The sequence below is a fragment of the Carex rostrata genome, chromosome 30, assembly GCF_964058835.1.
Source record: "Carex rostrata chromosome 30, lpCarRost1.2, whole genome shotgun sequence".
Taxonomy (NCBI): Eukaryota; Viridiplantae; Streptophyta; class Magnoliopsida; order Poales; family Cyperaceae; genus Carex; species Carex rostrata.
In genome coordinates this window covers 2,253,428-2,268,770 of record NC_135947.1, presented here as the reverse complement: position 1 = coordinate 2,268,770, position 15,343 = coordinate 2,253,428, and the positions used below count along the sequence as shown (strand labels likewise).

The 15,343-nt window shown below is 34.4% G+C and overlaps 2 protein-coding genes across 2 annotated transcripts; both read right to left on the bottom strand.

The window, feature by feature from the left end:
• Positions 1-4,220: 4,220 nt before the first annotated feature.
• LOC144546934 (expansin-A8-like) lies at positions 4,221-5,796 on the bottom strand. The gene is made up of 3 exons (XM_078295527.1): positions 5,633-5,796; positions 5,166-5,487; positions 4,221-4,920 (listed from the first exon to the last, which is right to left on the bottom strand). The coding sequence occupies exons 1-3, from the start codon at positions 5,757-5,759 to the stop codon at positions 4,608-4,610; spliced, it is 762 nt and encodes a 253-aa protein (XP_078151653.1). The 5' UTR covers positions 5,760-5,796; the 3' UTR covers positions 4,221-4,607.
• Positions 5,797-8,269: 2,473 nt separating this feature from the next.
• LOC144546872 (putative F-box/FBD/LRR-repeat protein At4g00315) lies at positions 8,270-10,817 on the bottom strand. The gene is made up of 3 exons (XM_078295458.1): positions 9,746-10,817; positions 9,024-9,176; positions 8,270-8,644 (listed from the first exon to the last, which is right to left on the bottom strand). The coding sequence occupies exons 1-3, from the start codon at positions 10,793-10,795 to the stop codon at positions 8,321-8,323; spliced, it is 1,527 nt and encodes a 508-aa protein (XP_078151584.1). The 5' UTR covers positions 10,796-10,817; the 3' UTR covers positions 8,270-8,320.
• Between the last annotated feature and the right edge of the window lie 4,526 nt (positions 10,818-15,343).

Below are 15,343 nucleotides of genomic sequence, written 5' to 3'. Positions count from 1 at the left end.
TCATATAGACCTTGTAAAATGGAATAACCATAATTGTGCCGCATTCTTTTTTTCTTTTTGAAGGGATGGGCATATTGTTTCTCAATTTAAATAATTGTCTTAACACAACATGGAGTGCATATAAATATTAAACTAACTATAAGACATAAAAAAAAAAAACTAGACTACTAGTGTGCCGAGTAACCAAAACATTCATTATGTTGTTTGTATAGATAATATAATTACAAAGACCTTTTAAAATGAAAGAATTATGAATGGAAGACAGCAACAAAGTAGACACTATTTGTGAGGGAAAAAACACATTTATGTTCAGAGGCGGAACCAGACTTTCAAGCTATGGAGGTCAAATATAAATTGGGGGTCAATCATATAAAATTTTTCATAATGAATGGGATCAATTTAATAGTATCGGTAACCTTTTATCCTAAATTATATATAAAATCATATAGAAATACAAAAATTTGATAATTAATGGGGTCAATTGATCCCCATTCACCACACATGGCTCCGTCATTGTTTATGACGGTACTCCCTCGCGAAAAGTATCGCTGCGAATAAAAAAAACATTTATAACGGTATTCCGTCGCGAAAAGTCACTTTTTACCCTCGCGAATACTGTCTTTTATTTTTGTTGTTCTCTATAATTGTCATGCCCCCGTGATATCGACATATTATGCAATGTTTTTTTTTTCTTTTTAAATGGTGCGCATATTGTTTCTCAATTTAGATGTTTTAACACAAGAAAAGAGTGCATATATAAAGATTGTAAATCAAATATATGAAGAGCAAGGCTACTCTACTTTGCAAAGTAAAAGCTCATCTGTGCTTTGCATTTTGGTCTCTTAGATCTCCTTCAAGTTTCGTACAAAGTGAATCCGATTAGATCTAAAATTTGTTGCTGGATTTCAAATTTTCGGAACTGGAGACGTCTAGTTGAGAGGATTTCGGACTCAGCCCCGGCCTCTTCTCCCCCTCTACCTTTCCCTCTCCGCCTCCCTCGTATCTTTCTCAAAATCTCCTTCGCCACTTTTCTCCTTGCCTCGCCTTCAGCGGTTCAGCCAGCTTCACCACTTCGCTCATATCTCCCAACCCGCGTGGGAGGAGGCCTGAGAGCTGCAACTTCACCGGTTTGCTTGCCTTTCCCAAATCATGGCTTCACCGCTTTGCTCATTAGATAAGCCGGTAAGGTCTACACGTACTCATTTGACCTCTTTCGACCTTCTCAAATTTTCCTTTCATGCTAGAATTTCTGTCGCGTGCACAGCCATGTGAAAATTATTTAAGGTGGTTTTCAATTTTTGCTTAACACGTGTGAGAATTTCTACAGCATTGAAAAATGTAGAAAATGGTTTGAAAATCGTGTAGACGATTTAGAAACCGTTGTTTTTATTAAATTTCTACAACATTGAAAAATGTAGAAAATGGTTGTGGTATCTCGTGTTATCTATATTTCAAATAAATAAATCTGGACATTATATTTTTTAGCAAATGATGTTCTCACTTTTCTCAGTATCTGAAGCTCGTATAATTTCTGATATTGTTTTAGGTACATTCAGAGCACCTGTGCCGCATCCAGCGAGGGGTTGTATGAGGGTTGATTAGCTCTTTAACAACATTGCAAAATGTGTAAAGTTTTCACAAGATGATGCAAGAAAATTTTGTTTTAATATTGTTCTCTCAAATACTCATTATTTAATATTTTGATTGTTTATTTCATTAGGTATCTGATTGCGAATACTATCTTGAACATTCTTAAATGTTGTTTTCCAATGATTGGTGCTAATGGCAAATTTCAGAATTTTGCAACTAATTTTTTTATCGTAATTTATTTTGTAAAAATTGCTAATGGGTGGTCAATGTATTTTGGGCATATATAGAAGTTTATTTAGAACATTTCATCAATACTGTTGTTGTAATGTATATTGGTACAATGTATAATAATTGTATTATATTGATTAATGTTTATTAAATGTTCTCTCTATATTTCAATGTGTTTATGTAAATATGGTTAAATGAAATGTAATAGCTTATTGGGTTGGTACTGGGTTGGTACCAGATTAGTACAATAAGGGAGGATTATAGAATTAGAGCATGCAAAAAGTATTAACGATATCCCTCCAAATAATCAGGTGGGACCCACATTCATTAACCTTGCAAATAGTTAGGTGGGGTCTACATTTGTTAGCCTTGCAAATAGTCAGGTGGGATCCACATTCATTAGCCTTGCAAATAACTAGGTGGGATCCACATTCGCTAACCTTACAAATAATCAGAAGGGGCCCACACATAACATCCTTGCAAATACTCATGTTGGATACCAACTCTAAAAGTATTTGCAAGCGTACTTTTTTGCAAGGACAGCTTTTGCAAAAACCCAGGGAAAGGTATTAGCAAGGGTAGCCATTGCAAAAAAGTCCGAAACTGAGTATTTGCATGGAGGCTTAAAGCAACGGTAGTATTTGCAACGGTAGCGCTTGCAAATGGTGTTTTTTGAGCTTGTAGCAATGGTAAGCCGTTGCAACAAGTCAATTCCTATTGTTGCCAATAATGAAAATTCTAGTAGTGTCATTAATAAGCTCCTCAATTTCTCCTCAGCATAGCATCAACAGATTTGCTAATAAAATGAATTCTCAAATTAAAATTTACCAGCTACCCTTGGGATTTTTTTTGAAGAGGTAATTGTGTTATTAATTAGAAGTTACAAAGGCATGTCATTTTTACTACCAATCTGTTCTCCATAATTTAACTTTTCATCTAACTAAATAATTTGTCAGATGTAAATTGGTGCTTGTGATGACTCACTGGAAAGATGCACAGAAATTGCAGTAATGAAATATCTGAAATAACCTATTGTAATTGTAATGCAAAACGAAGGGAAAAAAGAAAAAGAAATAACATATAGGGATCGACTAACAATCCTCCTGTTTCACTCCCCTAAACGTTCTCCTAACTAACTAATGCATAAAGTACGATAGGGACCACTAACTACCTAAGAGGACTACTAACTACTTAGGGGGCCACTTATTTGAAGAAAATTACAACTAGCACACACATGTATGGATACTTATACGCGCAAGTATTACTATATATTATATTAAGTATTTATTTCTAAGATATTAACTATTAAAAAAAAAAAAACTGGACATCAACTTTTTTTTCTCTCTAATTATATTCTCATCTTTTACACATTTTTAGAAGTGAGTTTTTTTTTTTGAACAATTATTTTGAAGGGTTTCAAAATGGAGCTATAGAAAGAAAGAAAACATGGAGGAGATAAATCACTTAAATTTAATATAAAATTTTCATTCCAAGTATGCAGTTGATATGCCCAAGTAATGATTGACTTGAGAAATATATGGTTACTGAAAACAGAGACAAATTTACCCATCTAAAGCATTGGAAATTATCTCCAAAACTACTTGGTCCATTTACATAGTAGATGTGATTTCTTTGAAGAAAACTTGGAAGCTGGGGTAAATAATGCAACTTTGGACAAATATTATTTCTTATTTGTAGGACTAATTATGAGGGACGCTTTGGCATTTTGAGTAATGTTGTTGATAATTAAAAGAGGAGGGTTCAAATGCCTCCATCATGCCTCCATCTCTCTCCATCATTTTCAAAGTTCAAACAGTCGATTCGAACCGCTCAACCTAACCTCCATAGTAAAATATGTTTGGAGACCAAATTTTATATTTTTAGAAATTGTTTTACTATTTTTTTAAATAGTTACAAAAATACTGTTTTTAGATGGTTCAGATTTACTGATTTTGTACCTATCTAAAAAAATAGTAAAAAATTCCTAAAAATATAAAATTTGGTCTCCAAACATATTTTAGTATGGAGATTAGGTTGAGCGGTTCGGATCGACTGTTTGAATTTTAAAAATGATAGAGAGAGATAGAAGCATGATGGAGGCACAAAAACATGGAGGTATTTGAACCCTCTAATTAAAAAGTTTTAATTTTAGGGTACAACAAAACTTTCTCCTTTTGGGCAATTGATTGTCCGCTAGACCGCTACTGGTCCATCAAAGCGACAAAGCCCGTTGATTTACATTTATTTTCTTGAACAACAGGCCCTTCTTAACATAAGCCCAATTTGACATGTACACAACGAGCATAAAATTGCCTTTGAATGTGTATCATGTATCAGCCATCAAACTACAAATATAATTTGCCAAAAAAAAAAAAAACTGCATCGAGTCTAAAGTGAAAAACAAAGAAGAAAATAACATGTCATTAAAAGTCTAAGAACTGAAGTACATAATATAATTTAGCAAAATAACAATGCCAATTGCCAAATACTAGCTAGGTGGGCTTGTCAACAATCCTAAGCCACTGCCTTAGCCCTAGTCTATGCTTAACTGAGAATAAAAAAAAAGCAACATAAGAAATGAAACATAGAAAAATGGCACTTTTGCACCATATCCCAGAGAAACAAGAAATTTATTTATATCACGTGTGGAAATCAAATATGACATGATATAAATATACTTCACGGTTCTTACTGGGTCAAGTTTACGTAAAAGAGAGCCGAATGATGATACTTCAAGAAAGCAACTACACATGAAGATCCATCTCCTCTTGACAATGGTATATAAATGGCTAAAAATTTAACCAGTTGGCAGCACTATAGGTACCGCCAAACCACCAATAAAAAGGTGCCACATCATAGAAGGTCACCGTCTTCCAGTCATCAGTCTGGACCATAAAGGAGAGGCTTTGGCCGTTGAGGTACGCACCGTTCTGCCAGTTCTGGCCCCAATTCCTCGACATAGGCATCCAGTCTGTCTTAGAGCCCTTAATCCATACCGCACGAATTACGCCACTGCCGCCTACGTTGCTGATTGTAACCAGCTGGAAGTATGAGTGCCCGCTTACCTGAAACCTTACACCACCGTTTCGTTGACACCTTACCCTGTAGATAAATAATGCATGCTTTTTATTATAATTCAGAGTAATTAACTATAGCTTGTTAATTATAATTAATTTAGAGCATTGAGGGCACAAGCTACATTTAAATTGGCTAAAATGCATGCCCCTACAAAGAACATTTGTGATCATGCATGCTGCTTATTACAGTAACAAATAAAAGTTTACTAACTAAAACAATTACTGATAATAAAAAAAAAAAAAAACATAGTATTGTAATGAGTCAAGTACCTCTGATAATAAATGGGGATAATTCCAGCGCGGTAAACCCCAATCGTCTCAAAAGCAGGCTGAGACATGTCAAAGTGCTGCCTGGGAGGGTTGCACCAGCCTCCATTATCGCTTGACAATGCGTAATTCGGCGGGCAGAAGTTTGTGGCGGTTATGGTGACAGTTGGGTAACCAGGTTTGCACCACTGTGTCTTGCTGGAGTCGCACTTGATCTGATAACATGCTCCACACATCCCTCCATTGTTGAACAACGCTGTGCTAAGCGCTGCTGTTTGCTGCCCATAGCCGTCACTGTACAAATTCCCGTAACCGCATGCTCCACCTGTTCATATGTATATCGAAGCATGACCTCAATTAGCACTATAATTTAGTCAAGTTATAATTATTTGGTGGTTGATCCTATTCCATATAACATGTACTATATACGTACGCAGACATAATTTTATCAACCCGAAATAACAGCTCACCCATTGTTCCCAAAGCATCGGCACCGCCATAAAATGTGGCATGGGCCGGGATCCACTGAGCCATTGATTCTCTCCATTGAATAGATACCAAAAAGATAAAACAAAACATGACTGGTAGCCTCTCCATTTTTCTTTCTGTAGCGAGCTTCAAAAGTTATTGACATGTATTGGATTGGTCTAAAAGGCTATTTATAGTTCGGTTTCTAAACCCTAACCGGCCTAACTGCTCTTTAAAATAATTGAGACGGTAATGAAGAATAAAAAAGGCTCTCCATCTAATTATTGAACCACTTTAGTACATAAATTAATTGAATCTTTTATCTTTCCATATGCATGATTAATTGCAATCTCACAGTGCCATGCACTAGCATATTGACCTTACTGAATAATATTAATTCGAATATCTATGAATTAAATGGTAAATCAAATATATAATACTCTGAACATGTACCTAATTACCTATGGATCCACCTTAAAATCAGGCATCCATTAGATTCAAGAAGATACAAATAAAAAACAATTATCAAACTAGATAGTTAATTAGTTGTCTAATATATACATCTCAAGTACCAAACAGACAAAAAAACAATTCAAATTAGAACTACAACCAAACGCCGGAAGAATCGGGCCTGCAAAATGATTATGATCATACTAAAAAATCTAAAAGAATAAGAATCATACTACGAAGGATCAGCTTGTCAACCTTTCACATTTTCTTGGCCAATAACTTATTTTGGTAACTAATCATGGTAACTTGAAATAGTAACCAAAATGTTAGTTAGACGTGCATTCCCGCTAAGCACGGTCACCAGCATGGTATCAAGATTGTCTGTGGCGCTTTCAGTCATACCCAACCATAGGTAAATGTAGGCTTAGAAATATATTACACCTCGCCCTCTAAGAGAAACTCGATCAGATGCTTTGGTATTACCATTGCCAAAGTAAGTGAAAATTAAAAGAATATGATATACTACCCAAAATAAATATATATATAACTAGCACAATGTACGAATTTGTATGATACAAGTTCAAAATTAACTAGATAATTTCGATCGGTTTTATATTTAGATTAATTTCACTGACTTGAAAATTTTTATTCATCATACTTCATAAGCTTTAGATTTGCAATTTTTCCAAACAAAAAAACGTATAGTATTTAGTATTCTACAATAAATGCAGAAGTCAAACTCTTAATTTAGATAAATTTTGTTTGCATCCGAGACTTTATACACTTGATCACATGCATGGTAACATAATTGCGAATGATAAGTCGATAATTTGTGGCGTGTTAAATTTGACTATTCTGCCGAAAACTAACTATGATATATCCATATGTCATATGTGGTTATTTTAAGGAAATGCCATATTTGTTAATCAAGGAGTGATGAACCATGCATATGCATGTAAGGTCCAACTCCTCTTGGTTCGCCGCAATGTTATTTACGAAAGGTCTTCGATATATTGTGTTATCTCCTTGTATATATTTAATAGATTACAACATTTTTTAATTCTTAACAAAACAAATAAATCAATTCATTAATTTTAATAATTCTTAATGAGCAGCCTCAAACTGAGCCAAAAGAAGAAACTATCAATGGTAATTGAATTTGTCGAAATTTTTTATTAATACCCTCCCTTAAAAAATACACAGAAAACCCACAAATTTTATAAATTTCGATATTTACTACAAATAGCGACCCCAATTTTGGAGAGCCACCATTTGTCATTGCGGCCCTGCAAAAACCCAAAAAAAATCCAAAACATTTGTTGTTTTTAATTGATTTCTTTAATGACTTTCAAAAATAAAAAGAACAATTAATAAAAAGAACAATTAATAATTTAATGATTTCAGACGGGATTTTTTCGAACTGTAAAAAAAATTAATCTATTTCTTAATGTGTTAGTGGAAAAAAATAAAAATGCTTTAAAAAATAGCAATTGTTATATTTCTCTTCTTAGCAACACTTGTAATGGCTCCAATGCCTCTTAGGAAATATATATATTTGTAATCTGTAGATTGTAACTATGAGAAATACACCAATAAAGCAATTATTTCATTCAAATAGAAAAAAATTAACATCCTTGGATTTTTCAGAGTAAATTGTAAAGATGTTAATTAGAGCAAGAAAAAAAGAAAAAGCATGTGCCGCAGTTTGTTAACATTCTACGCAATTTAATTTTTGATACAACCAAATCATTTATCAGAATGAAATCTGAAATTTTGGTTCGAAAACATTAGAACTACCATTTAGTTCTTCCACAATTCATAGCAAAACAAAATTCCCTTTCTAAATCAAACAAAAACCATTTGAAAGAAAATGACTTTAACATCTCATGTCATACAGAGGTCAGACATCGAAATAGCACACAAGTATGCTACATATCTCAAGCACCATGGACTCTTCTTATTTTTTTGAATAAAAGGATATAAACCATACTTAACCAGCAACAATGACTTCATAAAGTTCTATTTAGCCAGTACCATCAAGATGCCCAACAGTAGTACTACAACTGAGCACTAGACAAAAGTTAATCCTAAAAAACCCAAAATAGAATGTCAAGGCTACCAACAGAGCCTGCTTTACTAACATAGTATCCACGAAAGGTTCAACTAGTTCTAAGCCACATAAACATAGGCTGATTACGAAACAAAATGTTACCAAAATAGAAAAGCACGGATTTGGAGATTTAAAAACGTGCTATATGCTTATAGCTTGAAATTATGGGTTTGACCATTATCTCAACATCTGGAGATGCCATTTGAATAGCAGAGAGTTCATTTTTAATTTTCTCTGTTGTATTTGGTATAGGCTTGAGCTTTCCATAATAGAATATGTTCATATTCTTGAGATTTCCAGCATTTCGTAAAAGAAACTTTGGGAAGCCAAAATAATCCTCTGACAAATAAAATGTGGCAGTAGTCAGGTGATGTTTAACACATTCAGCAGACAATTGTTTCTCCCAAAAATTCAACTCCAGATCATAAGGACTATAGTCGGAGTACTTGTCAACCTAGAATCACAATGAAAGAAGAAAAACAATTAAAATTTCTTAATTATAAGGAGCTGCCAATAAATAAATAAAAAATAAACCAAGGGATATTTAGTATAATAGATTAACAAGCATTCCTTTGATGGTTTTTTTGTTCTGATTCTTATATTAGAATGATTTTGCATTCTTTTCTGTGTGACTCAATCTTCGCCCTTCATAAACCAGATTTCAATGGTCTGATTTGATCTTCTTTCTCTTGATTTACTTATTTATTCAACTTTTGGCTAAATCTGGACTGTTTATGCCATACTATGCCAATTAATCCTCAGTAGATGCACTATCTCAGAGATGACCTAATCAATTACTGGTAAGTAGATAGTAATACTGAAACTGCACTTACACAAATTATAATCTCCATCAAATGCGGAGAGCTGTTGAGCAGACATGATATGCTCATATTAAAATCATTGTAATCGAAGGGAAAACAAAGGCATAATTTCTTCAGCTCGATCAAGTAGCAATTTGGTAAAGCCATCCCGTCTTTTGAGAAAATCTAGCATAAAAAGCATTACAGGTATTCTCTTAGAATAGTCATAAAACCCAAAAGTTTACTTATTAGAAATAAGTTAGCATTTCCACTTTTGGAGATATCAGCAAGACATAAATTGCTTTAGAATTTAATTGTTAGTGAGTGTGTTTCATTATCAAGCTGAATAGTGATACTGTACCCATAAGTCAGAGTCGGATTCATGTAGTCAAGTTTTGCCGGTTTGAAGTGCATTTGTATGATTATTGGCTGAAGTGCCCTTATTAAGAACAACTTTTCTGATAGTCCTTACTAAGAATAACATTCTGAATTAGTCCTCACTAAGAATAACTTTAATTTGTTAATATAACTTGGTTGTGGCTGTGGATTAAGCTCAAGTACTTGATGAATGATGAAGCAGAGTACTACTAGACAGTAACAGTACTCCAAGAAATGATGTGCTAAAATAATTATCTTTTTGTCAGGCCCATTCCTGTATTGAGCAGGAATTGCGAATTATTTCAATCGGCTATAGTGTGCTGTGATAATTAAAAAGATACATGCATAATTGACTTGGAACTTAATTAGAAAAATACCATGCGGTAGTCATCGGAGAAGGTAAGACGAAGATCCTTAAGATGGCGAAGCCCGTTTAGAAAATCCATAAGATTTGTAGCCTCAAACGTTTGCTCAGAGTTGCTTAGACTTAAACCTCCATCGATCTCCTCATCATCAGTCCCCTCAGAGCCGAAGGAACTTTCATCACTCTCCTCATCAAAATCGGACCCGTTCTCTTTGTCTTCCAAACAACCATAGCAGCATTTCATTGATGTATTAGAGACAGAATCAAATGAAATTTCCATAGAGACCAGTCGTGGCACACTTTTAAGCACTACTCCAACCGGCCATCCTAAACTGATCACCAACTCTGACAAATTTGGTGCACAAATGACAATGTTCTTGACCATGAAACAATCAATAATGGACAGCTTTTCCATTGCCTTGCACCATGAGATCAACCTTTGGAGGTCATCATCTGCCACTGTAACATTTTTTAGGACAAGTGATTTGACCGACCGAAGGCCAGTTAATTTCAACGGCACCACCAGCCTACAGGAGCGGATCTTGAGTTTTACAATCGTGTTGCAAGAAAACACTGGTGAAGGTGTCTGGTAACAGCTATGGAAACCAGTGTTGAAGATCGACAGCTCCTCCACGCCAGAAAAACAGACAATACTGAAAACCGGGTCAAAAACATCAGCATCTGGTTCGCGCATTGGAACAGCTATGTCAAACTTCTTAACGGCAGTTTTGCGCGAATCGAGGACAGAGATTAATGAGTTAACCCATTTCATTTTGTTCTTCAAATAGTAATCATGGTATGAATCGTAATCGTCACCGTCACTATCAAATGGATCAAATGGATCGAAGTTGAAGAAGGAATCCAAGAAGGAGTCCACAACGATTTTGAGGGAGGGGAGTGTGGGGAAGAGTGGGGCCCACCGCTTTGAGACGGCGGTGGTGACAGCCGCATCACGGATTTCGAGCTTGGAGAGGATTGTGTGGAGGATTTTGTCAGGAAGACGGCTGATGAAGTCTGGGTCTTGTGACTCTTCTCCTTGATCGGTTGCCAGAGTTGGTTTCATCGCAGCTTGATTTTGATCGGGTTTTTTCATCTCTCTCTCTCTCTCTCTCAGATGATTTTGATGATCGGTTGATTTTTGATCCGTTCTTTCATCTCTCCTTCATTTTATGATATCGGTGGTGAATTCTCGTCTAGAATGATTAGGTTTCCCGCCAAAAAAGAGGGTAAATTTGTCAAGTTTAAAATTGGTTTGTTTAATCATCTAATCTTTCGTATTGTCTTTATTTATATTGAGGGGTACCGTACATATGAAGAAATAGGAACAAGGGCTTCTTTTACTTGGAAATACATCTCGAAAGCCTACGGCCTGTGTATAATTAAACAAATGCAATCATCAATTTATATTAGAACATTTTTTTATTGTCATAATTAAGGGCATTAAAGCATATGTTAGTTTGTAATAATTTAGAAGTCAATAATACGATAAATTATCATAAAGCTTTGTTCATGAATTGAATGTTTATTTATATATCATTTTGTTGCCTTGAGTATTATTGAATTTGTGGATCATTTCGAGTTCATGACTAAAATTGTGAAACTCCATAATATAGATGATATATACTCTTAAAAAGTCACTGACCAAGGTAATTAGCAGGAACACTAATTACCGCGATAAGGTTAGTATGTGGATTAAAAGATTGTTAAGTTTTACAAACCACCTGACACGAGATGTCATTTTAATCACATAGATACATGTTCTAGGAACATGGTATTTGACAGACCCCGAATGAAACATTAAATAGAATTGTGTTCGTGTCATTTATGTTTTCATTCAGTGTCAGGTTCTACAGTATGAGGTATTTATCGTTCCCACTGAGAAATATGTATGTGTGATTGTCATCTAACGATGTCCGTAAAAAGCAGTCATAACGGTAGCTTTTCCATATGTATAGCTTAGCTGAGGAAGTGATAGTTTACCAAGAATACTATTTGTCCCTCGTATTTTATACGAGCTATAGCATCACTAGGCCCTTTGATAGAGTAAGATTATCTGCTAGCGGTATAATTACAAGAGTAATTATATTTGATAATCTGCTCAAGATCAAGAAAAGATTCAGTTAGCAAGGATGACACACATCTACCTTGAAACTAATCTGATAGCTATGAGACAGAAGAACAGACACAAGTAAATAGTTTACTGGATCGTGATATTGTACAGTACAGCATCATCTGTGTAATTGGATGGTCATGGTGTATACTGTCAGATACCGCTCATGATTATAGAAGTTAAAACAGTTTTAACTCTATTTACCAACATAACACAGATCCTATTGGGTCACACCATATAGGAGTTAATCGGAGAATCTTATTGTGATTGATTATAAATTGGTTATGATCAATAGTAAGATGGTTATAATTAATTATACGTGTTATAATTAAATTATAAATGTCATATAAGATGACAAGCAGAAACAAAGGTTAATTTATAAACGTACACATTACGTTGTATAAAAGTTACCGAACAACAACCGAAAAGAAATATAATTGTACATGACAATTATATATATTTGATTTGGATTTTAATTGTTAATTATGGATTTGAATTATGGGTTTAAAGCCCAAAAATAATCAAAGCCTTAATTAAAATTAAAAGCCCAAAGTCAAAGCCCAATTTATAAAGTCTTTTACTAATCATGACACACCACCTTCCACACTCTTCTACATGCTTCTACATCCTAAGGTGTCATGCAAGGTGGCATGAAAGGTGGCATGAAAGGTGGCATGGCATTTTGGTAAATAGGCCGAACTTGAGGGGTATTTTCGTCATTGACGAACCTCCTTAAATGCCTATAAATAGAGGGGTGAGATGAAAGAGAAAAATTACTAATTCACGTGTTATCGGATTGTCTGATCAGTTCGTTAATTATATTTTCTCTCTTTCTCAGTTTATGGTTTGTTGTTTAATATTCACGAGATCGGTGAATAGTGTTTTTGCAGAAAACCGTGATTTACGGTATTTCTGGTAAAAGAAATAAACCGCTCTCTGGTTAGTCCTGGTGGATAACCTATAGAGACACCATACGTTTGGTGCTCCGAGGAGAATCATTCCCGTGATGTAGCTCTACTCGCTCGGTCTGCATTCCAACTGTGATTTGGAAACAAGGTATAAATATGTTATATTAATCTATTTAATTGGTAAGTAGATTAAAGTTTTAGAAATCAATCATGGAGTAGATCTGTAAAAAAAGTTAAATTGGGTTTTGATGCCAAAGGAATACTGAAGGTGGACCGCCTTGGAAAGTTTCCTGACATACCCCGTTTAACCCTGAGCTTAAGTTGGCCGTAGAAATTTTTGTTCTACGGTCATTCCGCAGCTTAAGCCTAAACGGGTTTTGGTTACCCCGAAACCCAACAGCATCTTCGTCTCAAAAATTTATTATAAATTAATTACAGCTGTATAAAAATTACGGATCTTCAAATTAATTTTAGGCCATTTTCTTTTATTTTTAGGTTTTTTTTTTGTCATCTTTCATAAATTATAAAAAAATAGTAAAAAAATTTCAAAAATAGTAAAAATTGATATTCTAAAAGTTTAATATATAACCAATTTGTTGAGCTACTTAGTTCGAAATTTTGAATTCGATTTTTTGAAATTTGAATCGGCCCGAAGTGCTACAAAAAATATATTAGTCAATTTCTCTCTCTCTCTCTCTCTCTCTGTCTATCGATCGTTAGGATTTGAAAACTCGAATATAGAGCCATAGCACGGTGCCAAATCGTAATATGCATAGTACCATACATAGTTCGTAAAATCGGCCGATTCCGATTCAAATCGGCCGATTCAACTCGGAATCGGACTGGACCGACCCGATTTTTGCCCGATTCTCAAGTTGGTGCGATTCTTTTCAAAAAAAGCAGATGAACAGTGAAAAAATCGGCCGATTTTCCGATTTTTTGTCCGATTTACACCGATTTGAACCGATTCAAACGATTTAAAGCAAAAAAATTTCAATTTGACTAACCTCTGTGCCGATTCAGAGAAAATTGCGCCATTTGAATCCACCTCTGTGTCGATTCAGAGAAGAAGAAGGCAGCCCGAAAGGGGGAGAAGGCGCGCAGGAGGAGAAGGTAGCCCGAAAGGGGGAGAAGGCACTGAAGACGCGCCATTTGAGCTTGATTTTTCGAACCATGGAGAACTGAGAAGGCGCTGATTTTTGCCACCGTGGTGAGAAGGGGGAGAACCGGAGAAGAACACCGAAGTCGTGCAGGAGGAGAAGAACACCGTGCACCGAAGACTTGATTTTTCGAAAGGCGTTGATTTTTGCCACCGTGGTGAGAAGGGGGAGAAGAACACCAAGTCGTGCAGGAGGAGAAGATGAACACCGAAGAAGTGCTAATATTTGGCACTTTTTTAAATAGGCCCTTGATGTTTTTCTTATTCAGAACTTAATATGTATATATCTTTTTTTTAGTGAAAGGCCCTCATTTTTTGGCCCTGTACAACAATATCCCTATTCGTTTTTTAATACAGAGGACGATGAGATGATCCAGCCAGCTCGGCATAGCTTCTGGCAATAAAAATATGTTATATTTGTAATGTTTGTAATACATTAAATAATTAGTGGATTATATGAGTGTAATATTATCTTAATTAACATAGTTTTTTTATAAAAAAAATTTATCAATTTTTTCCTATTTTTTGGCTACAAAACAAGGCTTCTGCCAAAAAAATCCGATTTACCAATCCGATTTTCCGATTCCGGCCGATTTATCTGATTTTAACTAGGCGGTCAAAAATCCGATTCCGATTCCGATTCCGATTTTCTGAACCATGGTACCATAGACTCACTCTATATATATATATATATATATATATATATATATATAATAGAAATAAATTGAGTTTTAACAATAATATTTTTTTTATAAAGAATTTTGCCGTCAAGTAAAATTTAGACAAATAATGAATTACTAGTATCAGACCCGTGCGTTGTAACAGAAATATATTGTAAGATTGAATATTAAAATTGAACAAAGAGGCGAATATTAAATAATATTAAAAGAAACAACAACATATGATCGCTTTAGTTCAATAACCTTCTATGAATGTCATTTGCTACAGATCCTGACGAAAATAATAATATAAGTTTGTTTCCTTGAAAAATGTATATCAATTAATGATAGTGCAAACAAACATACATTTTTTTAAACCCTGATGTTATTAGAATAGTTGTATAAGAATTAAACGACTAAATAAAAAGATGAGTGGATATAAAGAGGTGAGGAGGCAGAAATTTCAGGTGCATGAGAGACGCGCCTCATCAAAAGATTTGTTTATTTTATATTAAATTTGAAATAGATATGAATAGAAATAAATCCGGTGTTTATCATTTATCACATTGAAATATTATTTATTTATAACAATTATCAAATTAAAGTATCAATAATTCGTTTATAATATTTTATATGAACTTATGTGTGTTGTGTCACTTGTGTGAAGAAATCAGAGGAAATAATTAATACAAGGAAATAAAATTTTAACGTTGGCATTTCTTCCTAAATAAAATTAGATGCAACAAAATTAATGATTCAGAGAATCAAATAAAAA